Raw genomic sequence first — 19921 nt, forward strand, 5'->3', positions numbered from 1 at the left:
ATTTCAAAGGATCATATTCTGAGATGATCAATTACAAAGATCATACAAGAAAATGTTTCTTGGTGCTCATAATATCTGAGCTAATAAATTTTAACTAAAAAGTTTATATGATTACCTAAGCACAAGGAAAATTCAGAAATATGCCCCCAAATTATTACTTATCAATGCAAAGATATTTTTTTCCCATGCATAGAATCAAGTGGCTAACACATAATAAAAATTTACCTTTCCACATCCCAATGTTTTCTACCGTTTTTCGGTAAACTGGAGTAGCAGACCATATAAAGAAACCACCTGATCTTAATAATCGATTCAAACTCCAACAAAAGCATGCCACCTACAACATACCTCCTTAAGCATGACAACTACAGAACACTCGGTAATTCCAAATATTCCATGAATCAAATAACCAAAATACCTTCAATATGCCATGGCACCCTACAACGAGCACAATGAATAACATCAAAAACCATGACAGGGAATGGAAGCCTCTTGGTGCCCATAACTGCTAATATTGCTGGAATTCCTCTTTCGAGGGCAAATTGCACTTGTGCTTCATGTTCATCTTTAGGAGCAAAAGACATGGTTAGCACGTCTTTATCAAACAGAGATCCTCCAAAGCCTGCAACTCCACAACCAACATGCAGAATGACTCCGCTGCGAGATCCCCATGCTATAACAGGAAATGACTACAAAAAAAGTCAGAGATCCCTGAAGCATCATGATAAGAGATCCCTGAAGCAGTCATTTGAGTTACACGATGACCATTGCTTAGGAAAATCAGAGATCCCTGAAGCATCATGATAAGAGACAAGAACTCCAAAGTTCAATTTAATCTTTATCGCATAATCAACATGAGAGAAATTCATGGAATTCAGAGAGCTTTTGTGAAAAATGTTCAACCGCATATTTTTTTGTAAAAGCTTAATTCCATTCATTTCTTAAAAATCACAAAGAAAATTACAATCAAATAAAATATCAAATCTAACAGGTAGACTTTAATTTCGTCAAACAGCATATATAGAAGAGGTTATCCTCAAATGCCTGGGCATCCAAGCTGCTATATCTGTCCCGTTACCTCCAACCATCGGATCCGAAATTTCAGCAGAGAGAAGGAAAAAAAAGAAGACAAAAAAAAGGAGAAAAAGTTCATAAAAAGAACACCGAACCACACTACGCCGAGGGGGAGGAGAAGATCTGGTTCGATCCACTCTTCTCTCGTCTCTTCGTGGTTTCTGACATGGCTACCTATCGCTGTGATGATAGGTGACCGATCCAAGCGGCAGACGACGAGCGGAGGAGCATACGCGTAAAAGTAAAAAAAGGGAAAGCTCGACCACGAGAGGTATCCTGCTGCGCGTTGGGGAAGCCATGATCAAATTGTCGCCCCAAACGGGCGAGATTTGCGGGGAAACGCCGCGCCGCACGAAAAAAAATCCCCCCCAAACGGACCCTTAGTTACAAAACTTAGGTCTCAAAGTACCTGGCAAAAGAAAGCAAAATTGCAAGCCAAGCTAAAACATTTACTTTCAAAATTCAAAAGATAGAGGAGAGAGAGAGAATCAAATAACAAAACAATATCAATTCAATGCATGATACAATCTCTAAGATAAGGTCGATCCAAGTCGACATATTGAGTCCAAAAATGCTTATATTTACTGACAGCCAACTTCAGCCATGGCTTCATGTTGCCACTGAAGTGCAAAACCGCGGCGCTCTGTATCATTCTATCATCAATGTCAAAATCATAGCCGAGCCCGACAACATGCCATCTTCGATCGAGCGGCTCCGTCAGCCCGTAGAACGTCAGCAGTCCAGCAGGTAGCGTCCCTGTCTTCCAGAGTGTTCTGCGCACATTCTGTTCCTGCCAGTAGTGATATCTCGCCGTCACATTCGCCTTCTTCCACGCAATCAGATCGAAAACATTGACGCCAAACGCCCACGCGCAGGCCTGCGGGTCGAATTTCGAGCTGATCAACGGATTCGAAAAGTTCAGAAACTTGTAGAACCGATGATACGATTCGAGGCAGGTTTCGACAGCTCCGTTCACATTTCCATGAAGATCGAGCGAAAAAAGCTGTGTTAAATCCTTCTGGACCACAACATCATCATCAAGAAAAACTATCCTTTCCAGTGATGGGTATATTTCTGGAATATAGAAGCGCAGGTGATTAAGCAGTAAAACAAACTTTGGGTTCCTGAATTTGGTCTCCTCCTCAGGAAAGTCTGCAAGACCGCCGAAGTAATATGACTGCGATTCTGGAACTGAAAGCTGCTTCAACAATGGAGAATAGGAGGCATTCAACCAATCAAACTCTTCAACACTCTGAATTTCAAAGGAACAGCCTTTATAATCATTATTCAAAAACAAAGCAGCCATGGATTGATAATTGATGCCGTCGGTGACTATGTGAAACACAAGCAGCCGAGGATGGTCAGCGTTGGAGATGGTCGAGTTCACAACGACAGAAGTGGCGAGAACATTATCGGAAAATATACAGAAATGGTACAAATTCGTGTCTACCAGCGAAGGCGACTTCCGATGAGTTTGTGCAAGTTTTCTCAGCTCTTGGTTTTTATACCACTCATCAAGCATCTCGATGTTTAAGCAATGGAGGCTTTTAGGAAGAGCCTCTGCGGCCAACTGACCGAACCGTGCGCTCTGCACTGTGGCGGCATTTGCGCGCTCTTCGAGAGCTTGCGCGTGGTTCTTCAGGGTGGTGATAGTGGTGCTGATATCGTAGTGCAAATCCTGGGCTCTGTAGATGAGCTGAGCGAGATGAGTGATGATGGGATGAGCTTCTTCGAGGCTTATGGGATTTCCTTGAACAGCAACTCGAGAAAACAATCGCTGACAGTCTCGGATTCGTGAGCTGAGCTCCGAAGCGAGCTGGAGGTTTCCATGCTCTTTTGCAATGACAACATAAGCTTTGGATAGTGTCATTTGATCAGCTAATTGCCTGCCAAAGGATGTGCTGCTCAGTAGTTCTTGGGTTAGATTGAAACTCTGATGTGAGAGCTCTGTAGATTTTGGGACCTTCTCCTGGATGATTTTTTTGATAAAAGGATTCAACTGAAAAAGCTTTGCCAAATCTGATCATAGATAATTATGTACAAAGTGTCTAAAATAGATTAACAAAGCAAATGCAAGATATAACAGCTATCTTCAATTTTTGAATGATACCACATTACATATGCATGAAAATGTGTATTTCATTTTTTTTAAGTTAAAATGGAAGTATTTTTTATGTGACACGAAAGATTTGGATAGAGTAATGTAAAGAGCAAAATTTAGGAGTTAGATGTTTAAATACATAGGAATTGGGTGGTATGTATTTAAATGCCCCTTAATTTTAATGCTTTCATGTTTTCAAAAAGTTGACCTCAGGCCTGTTAAATCTTTCCAAATGCTGGATATGTAGAATCATGCCAAGGTTTTAGTTTAGTTTTGTTATTTTGTTATTCCTTACTTTTATTTGAGTTTACATGTTTAATCATGTTTATAATGATGCGTCTTCTTTATTTTTCATGTATTATGTGTAAATTCCCTTTTTTTGCTCCTGCAATTATGAATTGGAAATGGTTTTTATAGTCATAAGACTTCAGAGGATGCTCTTCTCTATTGTTCATGTAGTATGTGATGTGTATCAGAAATGTTATTGGGGTTGAACAAAACTTGTGATTATATTTTGTGCATTATACACACACACACACACACACACACACTTAAGCCAAAGTTGAAGAGTTAAATGATGATAAATAACATAGTTATACATTATGAAGATTTACATACATACCACTTAATTCTTATATATTTACATATCTAACACCTAAACTTCAATTTTTACACGTTGCTGCCTTACAAATGTATGAAAAGGTCTATTTCACTTTTAAAATGTTAAAATAGTGGTATTTTTTATGTGTATGAAAGATATGGATGGTATAAATGTAAAAAGTAAAACAAACGAGTTAGATTTGTAAAAACATAAGAATTGAATAGCATGCATGTAAATGCCCCTATTATGAAACTTTTCGTCTATTAAAAATAAACCTTCAATCTTTTGTATTAGGTTTATGCATTGTTGTAGGGATGGATCATGATCACTAAGAGTTTTGATTGATTTACAATCAAAACCACACCGCGGAATATGATCACACAACTTCAAGAAATCCGGAACAAAATAAATCAGACAAATGTACAACAAAGTAATATAAAAAAAATACACCAAGATTTACGTGAAAAATCCTGAGAACGAGAAAAGAAAACCACAGAGCCACACAACCAAAAAAAATTACTATCAAGAACAAAAAATGTAGAGATACGATATTACAGGCTTTGTTATCTCCCAAATAAACTTTCCCTAGATCATTATGAGTGCAATTTTTGAATATCTCTTTGTTGGGGCATACATGAAAAGAGACTCATGAATCTACTATCCAAGATTCATTACTGACTAGGAAAAGAGATTTATTTTTTGTCCTTCACCACTAGTCTTCCTTGGAGCTTTACAATCCTTAAAATGTCTTTAATTTTTGCAGTTTCAACATTCTTCTTTGTCATTTCCTCTACTTGATATGAACTTTCCTCCTCTCTACTTGAATCTGTCACTGTTTGTATTTCTGTTCAGATTCCTTCCCCTATTTTCAACATTCAATGCAGAACCTGAAGATTCAATATTCGTTGTCTTTCTGTGAACTTCTTCATTTAGCATCAATCCCACGATGTCATCGAAGTTCAACTTCATATTCCCAAAAGAGTTAATCATCGCAGTGACTAAACTATCCCAATTTTCTGGCAATTAAGATAAAATTAATAGTGCTCTAGCCGCCTCATCCTCAAATTTAATCCCCACAGAACACAACTGTCTCGTTACAGTGTTGAAATTGTTCAGATGTTTTGTCATGTTGAATAACCTCTTCATCAAAAAAATCTTCTTAGAAGTAGTAGATTTTTCGTACATCTTTGTTAAGATCCATCATGGTTTTCTCATTCACTATATTTAATACAACAAACAAGAAAAGTGACAAAATTGATCAAACCTAAAGTCGTTCGAACCAACGCTTTTCATTCCTTCATACTCTTCGATTTAGGTTTCTTGGTGATTGTTGGTGATTTCTTCTAAAGATAGATACAATTTTTTCTGATATAATAAACTCTCCACATGCATCCTCAAGAATTCGATATTTGATCCATTGAACTTCTACATTTTGTTCCTAGCTTCGTCAGTCATTGCCCCAACTCGAATCAAATACCCAACTCTGATATCACTTATTGAGATAAACTATGAGCACGTAGGGCTTTGATTAGTTCATATCAAAACCACAACTCAGAATATGATCACACAAATTCAACAAATTCAAAATAAAATAAATCGAATAAAAGCACAACAAAATAATCTAAGACAAAATCAGGATTTACGTGGATAAACTAAAGAACGGGAAAAAATCATGGGAAGGAAGTGAAGGATCTGAGGCAGCCCAACATAGTTATGTCAATTCCAATGTGTTTACGCCGGCCTAATAACTTCTGGATTGGTGTAGTTACGCCACATATAATTGCTGCTTGGTGCTGCTGCTTGCAGTTGTGTGCTCATGGGTGCTTCTTCAGGCTCCATTTCACAACAATTGCAAGCGTGACTTCTATTTTAAGAACGAAGTCATGTCCATGTTACTATGAGACCTTGATTTGTTGAGTTTAATGATCTCTTATCTTGGGCACTACCATCTTCAAAATTCTATTTTCATTTTTGCAAATGTGATTTAATTTTAGTCAGATAAGACACAACTTGGTTGGTAATTAATGTACAAGTTGAGTGTTTTTTGGAGGCTTTAAATTTAGCGTTGATTTTCTTTATTTTAGACAATTATCGGATTATTTTTTGGCACAAATTTTTTATATTCTCTGGTTTACATTAAAATAAGACTTGTATTTTTTTGTTTACCGGTGTTCATTGAAATTATGAAATTTAAATCTGATATGTGAAAACCCTATCAATTGTATTATTTAGTTGCACTAAGAACCCTAAACCTTAATAGGTCATGCTTCACAACCGATATCCAAAGCATCCCTAGAGAAATGCAGCATATATTTTACCACTCAAACAGGACTAATCTGATTTGTAACAATTTATTTTGCCAGAACATACGCATTAAACACATCCAATCAAGCACTAAGAGGCCTAAAATGGATACTATGCAAAGTTAGAAAAAAAAATTTGTCCATGCTAAACGAAGTGTAGCTGTGTAAGAGGAAAATGTATCGAGAATATACATAAAATGTATTATAAATATTTACAAGAAAATTGGATAGAATCAATTTGCAAAAGTTAGAAAGAAGGTTAGGCTAAAGTAAAACACAAAGAAACTGTCCAACAGGACTGAACTAAGCAAACTAACCAAACCTCCAAATAAAATAAACAGCAAACAAGGCTTTGTAAATCTTGATGAAGATGATAATGATCATGTAAATTATCGAACAATTTTCAAGAAAATTGTGCTAATCGAATGAGGCGTAAACTGCAAAAACAAGGTAAATGTACTAAATGAAAGATCTAAGAAAGCTACACTAGAATATATTATCAAAAGATATTAAATCTTATTTTTCATTCCATAACCAAAACAGGAGTGTTGCAAAACAGAGGCAGTTCTCTTTTATCAAATTTCATGCCTCTTAGATGCAATACAAATAGAATTTGCCCTAACAAGAATTATACCATCTAGTCTCATTCTAGTTTCTCACCGCACTGAAACCAGGTGTTTCATGTCAGATCCAGAATATATGATTAGTAATGTCAATCAAGCTTGGTATTTTAAATTAGTGATGGTTTGACGAATAAGTTAGTCAAACAAATCAGGATGGAAGAGGATGAAGTAGCTCCTTTAATAAATGATTTGAGTGTGTATTGGGGTCTAGAGTCACTAATCATGTTAACTCTATGACTAGAGAGAGAGCAATTACTATCCTATATAGATGAAATTTGTATGCCTTCTTCCTATTAGATTTGTCATATGGTGATCAAAGTTGCCAGCTTACAAAGCGCACAAGTATGAACAAAAGGTGCAAATAAATTGGACGCTAAGTTGATGATGCTTAAATATTATAAGAAGTAATACATAGTATTTTACTACTTAACAATAATCATACAAATCAACATTATGAAATGAGCAATGACATTTTAAGTATCAATAAATAAAATTTGTACAACCGAATGAAAGTTTTTTCAAGCAAATATTAATGTTTAATGAAGAGATTAACAAAACATTAGGCTTGAAATCCTCTATTCTTAGCAATTCATAATTTGAGAATCATTGGACAGATTTTTCAGCATATGAACTAAGAATATAGGTACAATGAAGAATAAGAAAGGAGCTCACCCTAAAATCACCTCAACATAGAAAGCAAGACCAATTCATTGTTCATAAAATTTCATAAAATGGATGTTATTGGTATTCTAAAGTTTATGAAAGTGTAAATACATGGTAATGAAGTGTAGTCTAAACTAACGCACGACATTACATTATTTTTTGAATTTCATTCATATATTTGTAAAAAAATTCCATTCTTTTTTGTTCCTACTTAGTTTCCATGCTGTGTACGCCAATTTAGGATAAGATAGCAATACAAAATTGTTTTATGAGTTCTCATTCATATATTTACAAAAATTTATTTTTGTTGTGGAATCATTGATTGATATTTAGCATAAAAATCATCAACCAAAACCTAAAGAAAGAACAACAAATTTTCAGAAAATCATCTTTTTGATATGCACTCTCCAATTATCTAAATCATTCTTCCAAGCTTCAGTAGAAACCCGATTGAAATGGTGTGGGATTGATATTGGTTGGATTCTGTTCAATTCAACTATAATAATCATAATTCTGCGGCCATATCTGCCTGTTTGAATGAGAAAGATTCAAGCATTGTCATGATGTTTTCTAATTGTAAAACGCTGTGAAGTCCAAACTCTGAAGTAATCCATTATATACCAAGCATAAAAATATCTCCAATACAAGCAAAGGCCTACAATGAGATCCAAGGAATTTTTTTTTTTTCGAATAGAACCACTCTTTTATGAAACATGAATCTCTCAGAAAGATGACAACCAAAAGTAGAATCCGGAAAACAATCAAACAAGATCAAATCAAATGACTGGGATTTACAATAAGATCTAAAATCCAGCTTGCAGTAATTTAAATTCTCTGCAAAACAATCCCATGAAACATGCCAGAAGGAAAGGAGTTTACCTTCATCCGAAGCCCGGAGCTGTCCTGGTGGTGATGATGAAGAACAAAAAGAAGCAAACCCCCAGCCATGAATAAACCTAGAATCCACCAGATCCAATCCGAAAGCCTCCTTCTTGCCGGGCGCCGGCTCCTCCGCATATCGCTAGCAACAGCTTTCGGTCTGAACAAGGAAAACCTATATACCAGTTACAGAGCCCCCAACTGGAAACCCATATCTATCATTCCTATTACAGATTTCCAAACTCCCTCCTTCATCCAGTATTCCTTAGAATCGAACTAAATCGAGAAAATCAACCTCCTACTCGGCAAAGATCAAATCTGAAAAACAAAAACCGAAAAAAGAAAAATGAAAAGACAGCTCGAGAGAAGAGGAAGACGCATAGGGGCCTCGGAAGCGCAGAGGATTTGGGATTAATAAAGGAGAAAAAATGGGCAGTCCGCGGAGAAAACTACAGCGGAGAAGAGATGGGTCTTTTCGCTTTCTCTCTGTGACACTATTATCTCTCTTACCAAATTATCAGAGTTCCATATGCTGGAGCAAAGAATCACTCGACGATCTCTCTAGCTCAATCGTGGGAGGAAGAAGACCATAAGAATCTTTTTAATCTATTATTTTTATGGGTGCTGGCCGACCAGGGAGATTCAAAGGTTGCATCAAATTCAGGTTGAAGCTAAGAGCACAAATGGGAGGATCTGATTTACAAAAGAAAAAAAAAATTTTTTTGATTAAAGCCATTGTGATACAATTCTCAACATATTATCTTAAAACGTGTCTTCTTAAAAGTAAAAAAAATATACAACGAAGGACTGCCACATCAGAAAATTGTCTGCATGAATCTCGAAAAAATCTAAGAGACAAATGGTACAAAGAGGTAAAAATAAGGAGGAGATACGAGCAGAAGATCAATGACCCATAAGACGTAAACCTAAGAGTCCATAGGAGGAAAACCAAAGGTCTATTAGTGGAAGATCGAGGTTCAACACTAGAAAACTGTGTTTACCATTGGAATTCTGAAAAACTTGTCTCATGAGGTGTAACCCGCCTAAGCGGGGTTGAAGGCCAACCGAGCGAAGGAAACCGAGCCAAGGGGCCAAAACCAATCAAACTTAGCAAAGGCATAAACCCGTCTTTCGTCATGACCCAATTCAAGGGAAAAGTTCAGCATTCCCAATCACCTCTCGGATGCCCTCTGCGATGATATAGAGTCAGGGATCGGTAAAGACTAGATCCAATAACTTCTCGAAGGATTCTCTCGTCAGTGTATGAGATATCTATCGAATTAAGATGATTCACCCTATGCCTGATAGTCTGGTATCATCTCACCAACAAAAGCTCCTCATCCAGGGATCATAAGTCAACAACAGGAGCAAGATAGTCGGCCGACAAAACTGAGCCGACCGAGCCAAATCCTACAAACCTAAAGTCAGTCCAGGGTCGAACAACAACATTGACCCAACAAAGTCGATTGAGCATTCCTTGATGAACCATAGGATTAAAATGGTAAAATAACCAAAATACCTTGTAATACTTCCATTAATGCACGCACAAGCATGTAATTATAAATTGACGCGTGCTAGAAAATTCGCGGTGGTCGGGTAATGGATTATCATCTTAGCATTGTATGAGAATTCAATACACACTCATATGAAGGAAAACAACCAATGGAGACGTCGAAGTTCTTACGTGGAAAACCCATAAAGAGAAAAAATCACGAGGTTTGACTCAGTTGTAAAAATTCACTATAAGTTGATTACAGAGTCCCCTTGTTCCACAGACGGGAAATGATTACAAAGTTTTCCAAATTATAACGTTGACGTGTGGATGTACTTGTTCACTTGTTGTAAAAAATGGGTGGTGATCGATGATGTTAACGACAATTGGCAAGAGATGGTAGGTGGCAGTCTACGATAGGTGATCGGTAACCGGTGTTCGGTAGTGATCGGCACTGGTGGTCGGTAGTGATTGACGACTGGTGGTCAATGATTGGTGACTGGTGGTCGACAACAAAGTGACGCTTGGCTTCAACTCATTCTCCAAGCTTCACTCTCTTCTTCAAGCGTCAAGCTTCAAGCTCTCTCCTCCTTTCATGAGAGGGGCGGGGCTCTATTTATATAGTTTCAGCTGGAATTAATACATGGATATGAACCACTTTGATCAAACAATCCAGAGAGTTTCCTTTGATTAGACGACGTTTGATGGAAATTTGAGTGTCATAATGATTTCAAAATTGGACTCGTTGGATTTGTCTTGTCGACACACTTGATTTGACTATAGGTTTGCCTGATTTGACATCCATTTGACCTCCCCAATACATACAGAAAGCTTCCAAAAGTGGTTTAGTGGCTTGATCTGAGTTTGATTTGACTCGGATTGAACCAATTTTAATATAATTGGGTTCGCTTCGTCGAGCCGGTCAATTTAACTGTAATGTTTTCTTAAATTGGAACTCTAGATGATTTTTAATCAACGTTTGAATGTTTATTGCATAAAAAGGTTCATCGAGACCCACGGCATGCCTTGAGATTCGTGTTGAAAGTTGGAAATTTATTAATGACGTTTCACAAATATTGTACCCCTCACATATAAATAGGGATCATTTACTTAGAAAAGACTAATCAAGATTTCATATTACTATTAATTATCATGCATTTTCCTCTCTTGGGTTTGATTTACGCACAAATCAGGATTCAATAATAATCAATTAAGAATATCTCACTTTTTATTCTTTTATCAAAATTTATTATTTTTATTTATTTGTTAATTAAAATCAATAATTTTTTTTTGTTATTTAAAGATAATAGAGACATCATATGGTATTTTTAAGCACATCTTAATTCAATTTAGCCCAAATTAAATTACAAATTTTGATTTAATATCCACTAACTCTAGCCAAGTAGGGGATGTCAATTTACTTGTAAATATCAATGTAACTGCCCTCAAGTTATAATGGATAAGAAGAAATTTTAATCTAAGAAACATGTGATGTGAGTTGCATGAAGGATTTATACTTATTAAATATGAGATTTATGCTTACTATTTATTGTGTATTAAAAAATTAAGAACAATATAATGTGATTTTATGTCTCGGCTTAACATGAAAATTTATTTATTATGTGCAGTATGGTTGTGTTTATTAATTGGACATTCAAATCTTTCAATTTTGCCAATCCTTGGCGATGAGACGATGAGTTTGCTCACTGTGTATGAGAGGAGAAGGGGGAGGGGGGTGACCCCTTGTATTGGGTTTAGGGGCAATGATGTCAGAAACTGTTGTGAAGTTGACGATCAATCACGCAAGTATGTGCATTAATCAAGTAATATACAAAATTAAAACTCATGTATTGATCAAGTAATACGCATTGAAATAAGAGTAATTTTTATAATTTTCGGAGTCTATCTTTGAAGATATAAAAAGAGCTCTATAAGATTTTTTGTAATTTTCAACCGATCTTTGATGTAATCCAACTGACATAGAAAAATACTTGGTCAATCCTCTTTTTGTTTGAACACTAATAATAGTTGTACACATATCCTTACTAATTTAAATATAAGTTATGTCAACACATTTCTTTTCTAGAATTCTCCAAAAACTTTCCTAGAACCTTATCATAAGCTTTTTCTAAATCAACAAAAATCATATGTTGACCTTCTTTAATCTCTCTGTACTCCATCAAACTTCTTAATAAATGTATAACTTCCATTATAGACTTGTCCGACATAAATCCAAACTTATTTTGGGAAAGCTTTGTATCACATCTTAATCTATATTCAATTAGTCTCTCTCACTCTCTCGTAATATTAATGTATGACACATTAACTTAATTCTTCTATAATTTGCACACTCATCTCCGTTATTCTTAAAAATAGAGATCAAATTACCCTTTATCCACTTCCTAGACATCTTTCAAGTTTTTAAAATATATTAAAAAGTTTAATAAGCCAAAAAATTCTCAAATCTCCTAAACATTTCTACACTTCTATTAGAATAGTGGATACCAACAGGTTCTAGTAATTTTTCACCATATCGTACTGATTTTGCACCATTCATTTCCATTGAAGCTTCCTCAACTTTCACTTTACTAATACGAGAGTAAAAAAAATTCATTATTAATGATTTTAAGATCATTAAATTTTTTCTATCACTACGTTCATAGATTTTGTATGTTTCATGCTAATTAAAATCAACCGCGTACTCCCTTGCATGCATTACTCTAAATTATTATTGAATCTCCATCTACTACTCCCATTTTCAATCCCTGCAGAGCTTTACGATAACTACGCAATAGCAATTACATTTGAAACAACAATTCTTCCTTTTTTTTAAACAATAGCCTGAACATATACAACATGTACATATGATAAAGACAGAATATAGAAAACTGAATTCAGTTAAATTGTTATCCTTAGACTTTCCAGATTGAATAGTGCAGAAGAGCCGGACGGCAACGATGAGTCCAAGACAGCAGCGTAGAGAAAGAGAAAGCTTGTAATGCTTCTTGCCGCAGTAAAAAAATGAAACTTTTGGTTGGTTCTGTGAGCAACTGCTGAATACTTGTAATGTACAGAACTTTATTATCTTAGCCATTTTTAACAATAAGAAAAATATGGAGCATCCTTGTTTCACTCACAAATATTATGAATGAAAAATTGGAAAATAGAAAAGATCACAAAAGGCATTGAATTTTAATGAATTGCAGAACAAACATCTCACATTCATCAAATAATTTCACTGTATTGTGCTCGCACACAGGTGTTAGTTCGACAAATTTATTTAGAAAAATGGAAATGAGCGCTGCTACAACTTGAATTCCATGCATACAGAAGTTGCTTTATCTATTTCTTCACCCTCAATCTCTCTTTGCGGCTCTGTTACCCGTCAGCTACAGCTTCTGCAGCACAACTTGAATTCCATGCTGAGGTCTGCAGGAGAGTCGGGAGACCGGGGAGTGAACATAAGCTGGTGACAGACTGAAGGAATACCTCTGCAGAATCATGGATAAAGCAAGCTTGGCTTCCAACATCGCCAATCCCTGCCCAACACACAAGCGGGGACCGACGCCAAAGGGAAAGAAGGCGGCGCCGCCGCTCGCCGTGGTGGCGAACCTTTCCGGCGAGAAGAGCTGTGCATCCTCACCCCATGTGCTGCGATCATGGTGTACTACGAGCGGTGAGATCTGTATCTGCATGCCTTTGGGGAGAAGAACATTGCCTACTCTGCAATCTTTCGCCACTGTTCTCAATATGTTGAGTACAGGTGGGTAAAGCCTCATCGCCTCGTTGATCACCATCGTCATCTGCAAAAAAAAGAAAAAAAAATCATTTTTTTAGATAGTCGGATCATTATCAACCACAGGTAGAAGAAAGCTCGCACTACTTGATTTGATCAATTTATCACCTTTCGAAGCTTAGCAATGGAGGAAAAATCTTCAGAAACGAGGCTTCGTTCTCCGAAAAGCTGCAAAACCTCCGATCTTAACTTGTCTTGCCAATCGGTGTTAATGGCCAGAAGAAGGGCGGTCCATGAAAGCATAATGGAAGTGGTTTCCTGACCTGCAAAATAGAAGGTTTTGCATTCATCAATAATGTCATCAAGAGTGATTCTTTCATCCTCATAATGCGCCCGCATAAGTGATCCGAGTAAGTCATCTCCATAGCCTTCAGCTTCTCCATTCTTCTTCTTCTCCTCCCTTCTCAATAAGAGTTTCAGTATAGATTCCCTTATGGCCTTCTCGATCTTGTCTGATTCCTTGTCATCTTGATTCGGCACAAGCTTTCTGCAACAAAGAAAACAACAAAAGTTAACTTTACAGAGTAGGTGAAAAGGAAGGCTTGAACGCACCTGAAGAAAGGCAGCCGAATTGCTTGAAAGTTTCTCGCAGCAATTGCTGTTAGTTCATCTATTTTGATAAATATTTCCTTCCCTTCAACATAGTTGCTCCCAAAAGCAGTCCTTGAAATGATTTCTGATGTAAGGATGCAGAACTCTGTGAAGAAATCAATCTCCTTTCCTTCAAATTCAACCAATTTTTGCAGCATGGACTCAACTGAAGCTACAATTGCTGGAATCATCCCCTGAAATCAATACCGGTGTCATAACTGAAAAAAAATATTCTGAATTAAAATCCCTCCAAATTAGAGAAGTTGCAGAATGGTACCTTGAGGCTCTCAGAACGGAAGGCATGAGTAGCCAACTTTCTCTGCCTAACCCATTTCTGACCGCCGGAAGTCACCAGCCCATCACCCAGCAGCTTCTTCATGAACACCGGCGGCTCGTATTTTGGGAATCCTCCTTCTCTATCACTCAGAATCTCCTTCACCAACTCTGCTTCTCCCACCACCAGCCGCGGCGTCGACCCGTACCAAGTAAGAATATTCCTTCCTGATTCAACATCAAACTAATTTGTTCTCCGGAAGAAGAAAGCACAGAGCTTGATGTCAAAGTAATGGCGGAAATAAAATGAATTACCATAAAGTTTGATCCATGAATGAAAGTGAGGCTGGACTCTGGGGACTATGTTATGTGACAGCTCCATAGGCTTGTTCATGGATTCCTCCATCAATTCGTTGGCTTCTGCTGTGCTTCCATTGAAGAACTTGTAAGGAGGGCCTCTGATTCCTTGACCTTCCATCGCCTTTGTTATCCTTATTGGGTCCAAAAATCCCCTCTTGAGAAATCGCAGAAAATTGAAGATTATATATGGGAAGAGAATGAGGCTAAGAAGAGGAAGCATCAGATTAATTCCTTGAAGATCAGCCATAGGTCTGTGGAAGAAGATTCAATTGCTTGATTACAAAGGAGCTCCCCCTCCCCCTCCCCCTCCCCTCACTCTTTATAGTTGTCTGACTAGTCAGTTGTCAATTGATTTAGAACATTTGCTAATCAACGTTATCTATATATATATAAATATTCCATAAAGCTTAGATTCAGATATATCATACAACAGAAAATTTTGTTTAGATAACATGAGGAATTTTATCTCAATTATATGTCTCTATAGTAAAGTGCCAAAATAGTTCCTGTAGTTGCTGATTATTTACATGACACCATCTTGGGGAACAACTATGAAATTATTGTTTTTCAAAAAATTGCATCTATTATTACAATTTTTTTAAAAAAATTTAAAAATAGGATCGTAAATTTTTAACAGCCAACACATTTAGTCAAATCCAATTGCAAAACACAATTTTTGGTTGTAATTTCTTGAAAAAATAAATAAAATTTTGTTTTGTCGAACAGAAAAAAACTACAATGAAACACTGCACGACCACCGCAGCACTGTCAAAATGCACCCTTAGTCCTAAAGTTCATAGAATTGTAAAAGTCGACCATTCTTATTTTAAAATTGACTTCTAATCAAACTCAATAAGACTATTTCAACCTAAGCTTAAAGAGGATTGACTATTTTGAATAAATAATCCGGGACTACTTTGAAACTTCACTCTATATCTCTAAAGAGCCAAATGATGAGTAGTTTTATTTGACTTGGTCACATGACAGAAGGATAAACTTCCTCGTATTATTTGTTCTTGCCATTTATTTATATAAGAGGAGACAATATTGCAGTCTGGTTATTAGTTGTCTTGTATTATAAAAACGTTATCAAAATCATCTCATTCTATTTTTTTTTTCTCTCTTATCACTCCATTAAAGTTTCTTATTTATTAATATCCAACCCGCTAATTATGAATTTTGACGCAATTTTTGGGTTGAAAGTTATCTAAATTAATTTTACAACCATTTCAGATTTGATTTTAGGGAAAATTACATAAATAGCACTTATATTATGATTAGTACTGCTTTCATATGATATTTGTAATTATGAAAGTTTAGGTGTGAGATTGATAAATATGAAAGTTTTGAGTGCTATAATACAAAAAAATAATCTATGTTGAGTCAAAATAAGCTCAAATAAATCAGTTGAAATATGATAAAGAAGTTTTAGAATATTAATTGATGATTAAATAATTTCTACATTTTACAAACTTTTCTCCTTTAAGATTTTGATAAAAAATAACTATAGATAAAGCCAAATTGAGAGATGGGGAAAGGTTTAAAGCAAGCTTTAAAAGTTTTGTTGCATTAGTTGGCTTGCATTAAGATAATACTAATTGCTTAATTAATTAGATACAATTTATATATATTAATTTTATTTTTTTATGCTATGCGTTAATCTTTAAATAATTTTTTAAGCTATACATTAATTTCAAATTTTAAATTATTTAACAGCCAAAAAAATTATATATTTAAACACATTAATTTTTTTTTTTAAAAGTTGTGCCGTATAGACGCAACTTAGGTTTGGTTTCAAGGAAGCAGTAAAAAAAATCGTCGTTCTAGCGAAAAACCCTCAAGAGATGTTCGGGAGACGCTGCTCTACCAAACAAAAGTTTTTCCACTATTGGGCTTTCACTACAATGGAACGGAGTTTAACCACCTTCACAAAGGAAGCCTAACTATTTTGGTGGCCACAGTCATGAAGGCGCTCGCTAAATGGCTTGCTTTTCGCATCAGAAACACTAGTCAGTCCCAACAACGAGCAGTTGCCCCAACCTCCTAAAATTCAAATTTTTGTTTATATGAGAGAGTAATTCAGTATTTTGTTTCTCCTGAAATATCAATTTTGTCCCTCCAAAAATATCTTTCACAATGAGGTTGGCAATCCTCCGTTGGAAGTCTTACATCATTTTTAGAAAAAAAAATTACATACAGAGCACAAGAAACATTACTACTTACGAATCCAGCATTTAGCTGATTATTTGAACTATAAAACCGATTATTTACGCGTATCACAATCAATCATTGTGAAATTGATAAAAAAAAAAAAAAATTTGTGTTGGGGGTTTATCATGTCCTTTGATATTTGAGGGAGAATTTGAAAAATAGATGAAATGAGATGCTTGGCTTGTAAATAAGAGAGTCTTGAATGCCTTGTATGTAATCGCCCCTTCATTTATTTCTTTGGAAGAAAAAGAGGGCTGCCCATTCCCATACTTTTTGTTTTACTTGAATTATTTGTATTTTTTGTACTTCACATTTGGTTCTGATCCCTTTTTTTTTTTTCCAAACCAACCCCATAATTCAGCTCTTACAACAACAAAAAGTTTGGATGGATTTTAAATTCATCCAATATAAATTTAATTAATTAATAATATTTTGCATTTATTAAATAAATAAATAAATATTTTCCAATTAAACTTTTTATTAAAATAAATTTTAAAATCAATAAATTTATTTTGAGATTATTGTCAAAATTGAATTAGCAAGATATATATTATATAATGGGGCAATTACATACATACCTTCTGAACCAATATGAAAAGCATCTTATCAAACCTAATAATTGTTAGGTGTGAAGTACCTACCAATACTCCGTGATATTAAAAATTATCAATACAACCAATGCAGCCAAACTACAACGAAGTCCGCAGATACGTACTTCACACCTAATAATTGTTCCTTCTTTGGATGCCTTTGAGATTACAATTTTGAAGACTTTGATATATTGATACCACCAAATTGACTTGACTTAGTAGTCTTTGACTATATTCAAATATATCTAGTTGTACTCTACATATCGAAAAAAAAAACAAAGTTTATTATATATTCAATATTTGATTAAAATAAATAGAATGTTCATGAAATTAATAAGATATTATACATGTAAGTTTTGTAATTCATTATATTTGCTTATAATAAAACATTAAATAAATAATTAAAAATTGGCTTACTCATAATCAAACTATTTAAACCAAATACAATTTTAGTTTGGTCACTTTGATTTTATCAAAAATTTGATTGATTCGATTTATTGGATTTTGGATTTTGGCTGCAATTGATTTGACCAATTTGCTAACGAATCCATTCAAACTGATCAAATGCTCAACTGTAATTGAACAAATAATGAGGAGAGCTCGTGTCGAAAATTTGGCTTGCAAAGCATTATTTTTAAGGTTTTCCTTGGTCAAGTTTTTACCTTTGTAAGAGTTGTATGTTAAAATGCTTTTTTAAGAAAAATATTTAAAAAAAATTAAAAAAAAACAATGTCCCAAAATAGTATGAAAATGGAGTTTCTTTAAAAGTTTTTAAGAAAATATAAACTAAATTATTAAGTTACTGGATAAATAAATAGTTTTTTTAAAAAAAAAAGATGGAATGTAGTTTGAAAGTTCTCTCAAATGAGGTGTAGGAATGAGCTCTCTCTTTTCACCCCAATCTTAAGCTCCACTTAACTTATATTCTTAGAGTTACCGAAATCTCTAACAATTTATTATCTATGTCCAAACTTGTACATGATAATGCTTGCTCTATTACATATTTCATCCTAATAGATTTTAGATACAATATCTAACTACAAAGAAATCACTTCTCAGCGGTCAAGCTAGTCAAGGTCTCTACCCCTCTTGTTGCTCTCACCGCCACCATCAATCCCACGTCTAGGACATCCACATCACAAAATCATTCAAATAATAGCTCAACAACAACCTCAACTAAAGATCAACAAAACTAATATAAACTGTCTTAGCAATAGATGTCACTAATTATCATTTTATGTTAGCACTACAACATTCGGTGCACTAGAATTAATCCACTGGCGTTTGGGGGCCATTTTCTCAACCTTCTCTTGATAAATGTATTTAATATGTTACATTTGGTGTTTTCCATTATATTCAAAATCGGAGTTTCTTTATGTTTTATAAACCTGTATAAGCAATTAACAAATCAGCCTAACAAAACCATCAAAATATTAAGATCAGATGAATGCAACGAATATAAATCAACTCACTTACTTTTTAACACAATAATGACATACACCAACAATTTAGCTGCCTCTATATCCTAGAACAAAACGACATCACCGAACGTGAAAATAGGCACATCATAGAAACTGTTAAAACACTTTAAATATTGCTTCTTTACCTCCAAAATTCTGGATTGCAGCAGTTCATAATGTCGTTTATCGTATTAAAAGAAGCCCTCTCCCACCACTCGCAACATTTCCCATTTTCAACTTCTTCACAACACTTCCCCAAAATACCATAACATCAAAACCTTTGGTTGCGCCTGTTTCCTATGGCACCCACCGTCGATGAAACATAAATTCAATTACAAAGCCCCACTATGTGTGTTCTTGGGTTGCAACCGCCATCACAAAGGATATCTTTGTTATGATATTCAGCGGGAACGTATTTTCACTTCACGGCATGTTCAATTTAATGAATCATATTTTTCATTTCAGCAAGAACAATCTATAACAATATCAAAACCATCCTCCACTTTACTCCCCCCCAACATTTTTATCACCCACTTTCACTATCTATTCTTCTTCCACTAAAAACACACCTACAACTACCACCATTTCTACACACACCAACACAAATCACCCAACTTCACCTAATCCTCCGTCTACATGATCCACGCTTACTCATATCTTAGCCACCCCAAACACTGATACAATCAATCCCACCCCTCCAAATTTACATCCTCCAACTACTCAGACTCACCCCATGATAACTCATACTCAAACAGGCAAAATCAAACCGTCTAAAATTTTTTGTCTTTTACACCTTGCACATACCAATAAATTCATCAGATTTAAACAAGCTTTACAACACCCAAAATTGTGTCAAGCTATTTCAAACGAGCTTCTCTTCCATCAACAACAAGGAATCTGGACA

General features: G+C 35.3%; 2 protein-coding genes across 3 annotated transcripts; both read right to left on the reverse strand.

Annotated features, from left to right (window-relative positions):
* Nucleotides 1-1046: 1046 nt before the first annotated feature.
* LOC110032002 (probable galacturonosyltransferase 11) lies at nucleotides 1047-8922 on the reverse strand. 2 transcript variants are annotated; one of them, XM_020735498.1, is made up of 3 exons: nucleotides 8755-8922; nucleotides 8245-8562; nucleotides 1047-3043 (listed from the first exon to the last, which is right to left on the reverse strand). In XM_020735498.1, exons 2-3 carry the CDS (start codon nucleotides 8380-8382, stop codon nucleotides 1586-1588), a joined length of 1596 nt encoding a protein of 531 aa, XP_020591157.1. In that variant the 5' UTR covers nucleotides 8383-8562; nucleotides 8755-8922; the 3' UTR covers nucleotides 1047-1585. The 2 variants fall into 2 exon arrangements, with proteins under 2 accessions (XP_020591157.1, XP_020591156.1); XM_020735497.1 differs by having other exon boundaries at nucleotides 8698-8922.
* A 4159-nt stretch (nucleotides 8923-13081) lies between these two features.
* Nucleotides 13082-15047, reverse strand: LOC110031990 (cytochrome P450 CYP749A22-like). Its single transcript, XM_020735469.1, has 5 exons — nucleotides 14712-15047; nucleotides 14401-14624; nucleotides 14085-14317; nucleotides 13641-14019; nucleotides 13082-13539 (listed from the first exon to the last, which is right to left on the reverse strand). Exons 1-5 carry the CDS (start codon nucleotides 15001-15003, stop codon nucleotides 13126-13128), a joined length of 1542 nt encoding a protein of 513 aa, XP_020591128.1. The 5' UTR covers nucleotides 15004-15047; the 3' UTR covers nucleotides 13082-13125.
* Between the last annotated feature and the right edge of the window lie 4874 nt (nucleotides 15048-19921).

This window comes from Phalaenopsis equestris, unplaced genomic scaffold (assembly GCF_001263595.1).
Source record: "Phalaenopsis equestris unplaced genomic scaffold, ASM126359v1 Scaffold000873, whole genome shotgun sequence".
Taxonomy (NCBI): Eukaryota; Viridiplantae; Streptophyta; class Magnoliopsida; order Asparagales; family Orchidaceae; genus Phalaenopsis; species Phalaenopsis equestris.

Excerpts from the sequence above, each read along its gene's own strand:
- LOC110032002 (XM_020735498.1), bottom strand. The coding sequence starts at position 8,382 with ATGCGGAGGAGCCGGCGCCCGGCAAGAAGGAGGCTTTCGGATTGGATC. Across the intron at positions 3,044-8,244 it reads GCTCCGGGCTTCGGATGAAG|GAGAAGGTCCCAAAATCTAC; the intron begins GTAAACTCCTTT and ends AAAATCATCCAG.
- LOC110031990 (XM_020735469.1), bottom strand. The coding sequence starts at position 15,003 with ATGGCTGATCTTCAAGGAATTAATCTGATGCTTCCTCTTCTTAGCCTC. Across the intron at positions 14,020-14,084 it reads ATTCGGCTGCCTTTCTTCAG|AAAGCTTGTGCCGAATCAAG; the intron begins GTGCGTTCAAGC and ends TCTTTGTTGCAG. Across the intron at positions 13,540-13,640 it reads CCATTGCTAAGCTTCGAAAG|ATGACGATGGTGATCAACGA; the intron begins GTGATAAATTGA and ends TTTTTTTTGCAG.